The following is an 8,428-nucleotide window of genomic DNA, read 5'->3' as shown; positions in this document are numbered from 1 at the left end:
GAAGGGAGTGAAAAGATTTAACAAGAAGGGGAAACTCAGTCCTCGATATATTGGCCCTTATAGGATCTTGAGTCATTATGGGAAGGTAGCGTATGAGCTTAAGTTGCCTGCAGATTTGGCATCAGTACATCTAGTGTTCCATGTTTCCCTGTTGAAGAAGTGTATTGGTGACCCAGCAGTAGTTGTTTCTTTAGAAAGTATAGATGTACTAGACAGTCTTTCTTACGAAAAAATTTAGTTGAGATCCTTGATCGTCAGATTAGTAGTCTAAGGAACAAGCAAGTTCCCTTGGTCAAAGTCCTTTGGAGGAATTAGTCCGTTGAGGGAGCCACTTGGGAAGCAGAAGCATATATGGAAACAAAGTATATTTTTATGAATGTGAATTTCTCACCTTTTCTACCTAATGTAGCAGGTCTCAACCTTGTATTCAAGGACCACAACAACTAAGACTGGACCCTAGTCGAGCTTCGACACAATGCATCGAATTTTGTTATTATTTAAATAAAATATACACAACTATCTTTTAAAACATGGATCGTTAGCAAATATATTTACCTTATCGACCCAATGAATATACAACTATCTTGAAAAACTTGACTCATTAGCCAATGTATTTACTTTACCTTATCTACCCAATTTTCATATATTTATGTCTCCCAACTTTTATACATACTTATAATTTAGCATTCAATTGATATCAAATTTTGAGTATTTACTTTATAACTTTAAAATACTCGAAACATAGTTGATGTTGTGCCCGTGCTAACACGGATTGTGTACCTCTAGTGGTGTTGTATAAAAGTGTCTTATCTTATTCTATTATGCAAAGCAAGAAGTGACAAAGCCTTCAACTAAAATTGGTGAGACGGTAGATGGGAAGCCTAAAGCTAAAGAAGCCAGCAAGGCAGGAGGTAAGACTACATAGGGAAGAAGTGGAAATAATTCAAATCTATGCATTTGAATTATTTATTAGCTAATTGGTGGGTGAGATTATATATATGTATGTATATGTAATGTGATTAGTGATGTATAAATTTCGACCAACAAAATTATTGCTTAATTAGAAATTGTGTATTAACATTTTATACCTAATGTTGTTTTTGTAAAATGTGGCCTGAACTATCAAATTTTAGACAATATTGCCACACTTCAAAAGTATGGCCTATTAATTAAATTGTGGCATATACCTAAAATGTGCTTACACTTTACAAGTGTTTTCATAGAAGATGTATAAAAGGCTATAATTTTGAAGTGTGACTAATAATAAAGAAAAAATCACGTTTTTAAGTGTTGTTATAGAGTTGTTATGCAAGGCTACGCTTGTGAAGCGTGCCTAATAACAAAGCAAAGACCACACTTGAAAGTGTAGCTTTATCACATAAAAGTATTGCTAATGAGATGTTGCAAAGCGTAGCCTTTGTATCTTAACGGCCACGCTTTTAAAATAAAATTAATATGACAACACTTGAAAAGTGTGGCCTAAAGTCAAAGGTTACGCCTTTTCAGGTCACCCCTAAAAAGTGTTGCCTAAAGTCCGAAAGCGTAACCTTTGATCAAAGGTCATACTTTCTGCTACTTTAGGGCACACTTTAAAGGTGACAATAGCACTAAAATGTTGTAGTGGACAAGTTATAATTAAACTAGTAATTTAATTTAGGCAGAATACATACGCAGGTCCCTTAAGTACGCACCATCTTTCACTTAGGCACCTTAAGTGAACATTATTCTATTTTGGCACCTCAAACGGCCTTCAAGTGTGCCACTTTGGCACCTTTTGCTGAATCATCAAATTTATATTTTGTGTGTGTATTACACGTGCCTGATGATGTGGAAAGTTACAAATAATATGCCGACACGTGTTATTTTTCTAAAAAATAATTTTTAAATCATTAATTAATTTTTTTTCAAAAAAAATCAATAATCACCCCTTTCCCCAATAATTAATTTTAAATAAAAAGTACTCAAATAATTTATAAATAATTAATTTAAATAAAAAATACCCCCTCCCCCTAACCTACCCACCCCACCAACCTTCTTCTTCAAACACCCCCCAGCCACCACCACCACCCCACCAGTCCACCCACCCCCGCCGCCTCTCCCACCCCACCCACCTACCCGCCACCCCACCTACCCCACCAGTCAATTTTTAATTTTTTTAATTGATTTTATTTGATTTTAATTTTTCTTCACGGATTTAACTTTATTTTTTAATTTCTTTCATCAATTTTGCTTCGATTTTCAATTTTCCTTCACTGGTTTTTCTTGATTTTTATGCTTCGATTTTAATTTTTTTTTATTGATTTTGTTTGAATTGAATTTTTCTTTACTGATTTAGCTTTATATTTAAGCATTCTTATTTCTTGATTTAATCATCCTTGTTTTTTTATTTCTTCTTTCATAAAAGAAGTAGGATTCTTGATTTAACCATTTTAGCATAAGGATGTGTTAAGGAAAAAAATGGTGGTAAGTTAATGGATTGAAGAAAGAAGAAGAAGAAAAGAGAAGAAAAATAAAAATTATGAAAATGCCACTAAAAATTATGAAAATGCAACCCAAATGCGCCTTCAATGCGTGCGTCACACGCACCTTGCAAACTCAGCAAAAAGTGTCAAAATGACATACTTTATACCTACTTGAGGTGCCAAAATGGAACAATGTTCACTTGAGGTGCCTAAGTGAAAAATGACAGGGGTTGCGTATGAATTTTTCCATTTAATTTACCATTACAAATACACCACAAAAAGAGTAACAAAAAGTAAAGAGTGGTCTTTTTCTTCTCGCTTTTATGTCCAAAGTGTTCTTTGGATTATTCCAAGGGTTTCTATAGACTTTAGGAAGTAATAACAAGCCAAAGGATATGAAGTGAATAAAACATAGATATAAAAGTTAAGAAAAGATAGAAGAAAGAAATGGATGGTTGAAAAAGCCCCGAAGACCCACCCTTTTTATACTCTTACATGCCCTACCATCTATTTTTTCTTCCAATGCTTCCTTATTCCTCCACATCTTTGCCCTTATTTGTCTCATTGCAACAAGCAAGAATTGATGAACCAAAGATACCTTATAATTGTTAGGGTAGATATTATTTTGGCTAATTTTGAAGAAGGAAAGGATTACATAATTTAAACATTACAAATTTTAAATTTGGGTGTTAAAATTTTAATCTTTAAAATAAAATAGTTACTTCATCATGATTATCATTCATTTTTTAACATGAACTTATACTTTCTTGGTTCATAAAGAATATCACACACATATAAGGTGCATTATAGAAAATATAATTATTATTATTAAATTAAGACATACTTTATCTAAAGAATATCACACACATATAAGGTGCATTATAGAAAATATCATTATTATTATTAAATTAAGACGTACTTTATCTAATATAGTAATTGTTTTGGATGAGATGGTTTAATTATCCTGAAATCGCGTATTATATATGAATTGTGCCGAACTATACTGGACGAATTCAACATAGTTATATGTGCTACAAATTGTAGCTAGGTTGAGGATGGTAACATGCATTCAACTTACGGTAGTGCCAAGGGTGCGGGAATAAAAGAAAGCCCGTCATGTGACCTTTGAGATAATGATGCAATTACGACAATACACAATGCTCCCTCTCCACTCCTTTAGTCTTTTTAATCCCCACCCTCACCCCCACCCATTCACCCACAAAAAATTGGAGCCTTGAATTAAGAGGGGTAAATAAGTTTTTTAATTAAGCAAAATCTTATAAATTTTAAAAATTAGATAAAAAGGATAAAAGAAAAAATTAATTTTCTTTAAAATATTTTTGCTTCTACAATTTTACAAAGTTATTCGATAACTATGTGAAGTTATTCCCCTATTTAGATAGGTATTGAAATAACTAATCAATTGTTAAAAAACTATCTTAATTATTTAAATAATTTTATTTTTTTAACATAATAATATCGTGAGCCTATTTATTCTTTTTTTTTAATTAAAGACGACAGAGTCTACAGGTTCATTTTTCTCGGTCAAATTAGCTTCTCACCCACCCTCTAATCTTTTCAAATATTCTCTCTCCAATAATATCTGCTTATTAATCCGGGGAAAAATCAAAGAGGGCTAAAATGAAGCTCTGAGCAAGTGAAGGGCAAAAAAAAAAAAGAAACTGTCTAAGGATAACAATAGAGAAAGTTCTATTTCTATATAACAAAACAAAAAAGAGGAAATTATACACTAATTTGTTTTAAGCATAGTGCAAGAAGAAGTCCCCAACTGAGGAGAAGTCGTTATTGAAGTCCCTCCCCTATTCAAGAAAAAAGAAAAAGCTTTTTCTTTATCAGAAGAAAAATAAAGTAAATGTGACAGACTGTAGAAGAAGTATTAGTATAGTATCAGTAAGAAGCTCAGCAGGAGCAGGAGCAGGAGTAGGAGCAGCAAGAAGAAGAAATTAAAGAGAGAAAGAAGGCTCAGTAGCTGTTCTGCCTACTGTTTCACCAGTCAGTAATTAGAGCGATAGACCTAAAGTCACAATTTTTCTATAGATCTTCTGAAAAAGAATTTCAGACAAGACCCCACTTCTTTATTTTTTTTTTATTTTCTCATTAAACAGACAGACAGAAAAACACCGTGAAAGTCACAATTTCTTCAAGATTTGCTCCTACAATTATATTGCTTCCAAGATAGCAACATTTTTTTTACCATTTAGTGGAAGAAATCTTCTGAAGTCCGCAGCTGTGGCTACTGCTAGGAGATTGCTGCAGGCTTCAGATTCTGGGGCTTTTGCAGACTGGGTAGCTAATTCGTCTACTTCATCAGCTGCTGCTATTGGGGACCTCTCTTTAGGTTTCAACGCTGGCACCACTATCAGTGGTGGTGGTGGAAATGGAACCACCGGCGGTGGAGGCGGAGGTCATAGTGGTATGTGGTCTGCATCGTCATCTAGACAGATGCAGATCAACTATGGCCTCCAACCAGAAATGGGTATGTTTGTTGTACATCCAGCATCCTTCCACCACCACCATCATAACCAAGAAAGTACCATCAATTTTGACCCTCATCATCATCATCAGTCCATAAATGTTACTTCCAATCTCTCTAATACATCTGCTACCAACACATCTCTTGGTGTTGGTGTTGGTGTTGGTGTCATCCCACTCCTCACAGCCACTCCTTTAACAAACATGGTTAGCTTTGATGATCAAGATTTGGTTAGTAGAAATAGAGGAGGAAATGATGGGAGTGGGTTTCAGTTCTTTTCAAATCAACAACCACAAAATTCTACTAATTATACTAAAAATAGTACTAGTAACATTCTTGGTGGTGGTAGTGGCAACATTGGTGGTAACAATAATATTGGTGGCTCAGTTTCATCAACAAGTTCAACAACTTGTCAAGATTGTGGTAATCAAGCAAAGAAAGATTGTACACACAGGAGATGTAGAACTTGTTGCAAGAGTAGAGGTTTTGATTGTACAACACATGTAAAGAGCACTTGGGTACCAGCTGCTAGAAGGCGTGAGAGACAACTAATGGCGGGTGCAACAACAAATGTTAATGTAGCTGCTGGATCTTCTTCTCAGTCTACTTCAAGTGCTAAGAAACCTAGACTTGTAAATTCTCAGACCACTACAACTGCTTCACATACCTCTACTTCAAATAATACTCCTCCAAGAAGTTTTGACACTAGCTCTAGTCATCAAGGTACGTATTTTCACATGAATTTCTCCCCCAATCCTAGAAATGTTGTTACTTAATTACTAGTACTAGTAATCAGTATCTTTCACTAAGGGTCCAAAACACGAAAAAGTAAAAACAAGAAGCCAAAGAGATTCAATATTCATTATATATACCTAAAATATAATTTTAACTATATATAAACAGTGTTTGACCCTTCCTAGCTCCATCCCTGAGTACTAGCCATCAAGATGTTGACTGTTAAAATTCTTTAGAATGCTTAGTATAGCCATGATCATTCCATCTTGTAAGAGGTTTGGAAGTCATGCGGTGGTTTTAATGTGTTACTTAATGTCCCTAATTATGGTTACTTTGTATCATTTTCAGCATTTTAAAAAGTAGTCATACACATTATTCTTTACGTGTGGAATGTCATTTTTTACTTAATGGTGTCATATAGTATAAGATCTTCACCCCTAGGCCTAGCCCCACAGCTAGCGACCTAAACTTTCAAGAAATTTCAAGTTCTGCTAGCTACAGTAGCATTTATAACATATGATCTTCATCCCCTTAGGCCATCATTCCCAATAATCTTGAACTTTCAAGCAATTTTGGCGTTACTTTGATATAACTTAGAAGCACTTAAACTTTTTTACACTGATTGGAATTAGACATGTTATAACAGGCGGTCCCTTGTTTTACTTTTGAATTTAAGTTATATATATTTATAGGGTAAAGAATTTGTATATTATCACATTAAGCTGATATGCTATATAGGTAAGTTGTCAATTTAACTTGACAACTTTATAAATAATTTATACATTGTTAGTGCACAAAATTTGAAAACTTCACTGTTTATAGGATATTATGTTTGTTATCTTTCAGATTATTTGATGGTATACATTTTCTTTTATATCATCACTAAATATTTCGGCAAAATTTAAAAACTTATTTGGTATTATTTGTTTAGATGAAGATTATTCAACTATATATGATGTTTTTGATAATTTCCCCCTACCTCCAGCAATAATCTATCAGATCCCCACAGTGTTTCATTTTCTTGACTTTCCTTTTTCCATGTAAATATGTAGTAGTGTTTTTCTTCAATTATTGTAGATGCAAGTTTTAAAGCCTCATTGCCAGGACAAGTGAGGGCACCAGCTGTATTCAAGTGTGTAAGAGTTACTTCAGTGGATGAAGGAGAGGATGAATATGCATATCAAGCTGCTGTGAGAATTGGAGGCCATGTTTTCAAAGGTTTCCTTTACGATCAAGGGCTTGATGAGGGCAAAAATAATAATAATTTTCCAAATTTATCTGACTTGCATTTGGGTGGTGGCAATGGCAATGAACCTTCTGATCTTTATGCTACTTCTACTGGTGGAGGATTACTTGGAGGATCAAACTATGGTAACCCAATAAATTGATTATTATTATTATTATTACTATTGATTATTATTAAATTCCTCCTTGGAAAAGGAGTTGAGGAAATCATGTGTATTTGTAACTTTTTTATTAATCATTTTTAATTTCTTTATCAAATTATAAAATCATGACATTGATATAATCTTTATTAGTATTTTATTACATGTAACTTTTTTGAGTTTCTTATGTGGTTCCTTCTAAAGTTTTCAACAGAAAATAGAATCTTCATTTGCAAGAACCAAGTAATTTTTCTTTTTATGGAAAATTTTGGTATCCATGAATTGTACTGTGCTTATCTTCTGACCTTGCCCGTCTGCCTGGTTTTTCAACTTTCAAAGCTGGGGACTATTGTGAGCTCTTGGTCTGAACTCTATTTACTTAACTTACTATGTACCTCTTTTATTTATTTTGTTTTTCTTTGTTTCTTTTCTTAGAGAGCGTTACTTGGCTTGACAACATTGGTTATCTGTACTGAAACTATTTTCTTTTTGAATATCTTAATCAATTATAGCAGGTAATATGATTTATTGTCCAGGTTATTCGTCTAATTTGCTAGGAATGGTTGATTGACTGCATGTGGATATTTTAACGCTATAAGTTAAATGCTTTGTTTGAGCATTATGCACATGGAATATAACAACGATATACATGATTTAACTACTGTATTCTACTATAGTATGTCTAACAAATTATGGTAGAGCATATATGAATAGAGTGTATTAGTATTATTGGGATTAGTATATATTGTTTGATTGTTCTGGTAAATGATTAGAATGAACTAAAATAGAAATACTATTTGATATGCGTGGTGTATTTGAGTAGGAATTGTCTAAGTTGCATGGACTCTTCATTTTTTATGCCACATCCCGTGTCGGATTCTCCAAATATACATTGCTTTCGGAGAATCTGACACTCACCGGTCGACTTTTCGAAAAATCCGAACAACATAGGGAATAGTATCCTATATTGTTAATATTATCGTTTATTATATAAAAGAACTCTACTGTACTGAATGTGTTGCTAATATACATATATTGATTGAATACACAGTCAAATAAGTAATTAAATAACTCGTAGTATCATTTTTTCTAATACTTGCTGCCAAACAATCTGCCGGTGAATTGCTGAATTTTAAATGTAAATATCACAGTATATTGTAGTGGTTTTGATTGATCATTACTTGTCGCTATTTCTTTATGGCTTTACTGTTGAGGTAAACCAAAGTCATGTTCAATGTCTTGACTCTTTATTGCTTTTCTGCTGGATTTTCATAACTACAGTTGAAAATTGTGTTTCTGCCTTTTTACTTTAGGCTATACAAGTTCGCTTGCATCAATTTTTTGTACTATAG

The 8,428-nt window shown here is 33.3% G+C and overlaps 1 protein-coding gene across 2 annotated transcripts; it reads left to right on the top strand.

The window, feature by feature from the left end:
- The first annotated feature begins 4,002 nt into the window (after positions 1-4,002).
- LOC107848577 (protein LATERAL ROOT PRIMORDIUM 1) lies at positions 4,003-8,143 on the top strand. Of its 2 annotated transcripts, none has more exons than XM_016693367.2 (2): positions 4,003-5,679; positions 6,796-8,143. In XM_016693367.2, the coding sequence occupies exons 1-2, from the start codon at positions 4,899-4,901 to the stop codon at positions 7,077-7,079; spliced, it is 1,065 nt and encodes a 354-aa protein (XP_016548853.1). In that variant the 5' UTR covers positions 4,003-4,898; the 3' UTR covers positions 7,080-8,143. The 2 variants fall into 2 exon arrangements, with proteins under 2 accessions (XP_016548853.1, XP_016548852.1); XM_016693366.2 differs by having other exon boundaries at positions 4,006-5,679; positions 6,769-8,134.
- Positions 8,144-8,428: the final 285 nt, after the last annotated feature.

Source organism: Capsicum annuum, chromosome 11 (assembly GCF_002878395.1).
Source record: "Capsicum annuum cultivar UCD-10X-F1 chromosome 11, UCD10Xv1.1, whole genome shotgun sequence".
Lineage (NCBI taxonomy): Eukaryota > Viridiplantae > Streptophyta > Magnoliopsida > Solanales > Solanaceae > Capsicum > Capsicum annuum.
Note: the sequence above shows the minus strand (reverse complement) of the source record. Positions and strands in the feature narration are given on the sequence as shown.

Excerpts from the sequence above, each read along its gene's own strand:
- LOC107848577 (XM_016693366.2), top strand. The coding sequence starts at position 4,899 with ATGTGGTCTGCATCGTCATCTAGACAGATGCAGATCAACTATGGCCTC. Across the intron at positions 5,680-6,768 it reads CACTAGCTCTAGTCATCAAG|ATGCAAGTTTTAAAGCCTCA; the intron begins GTACGTATTTTC and ends CAATTATTGTAG.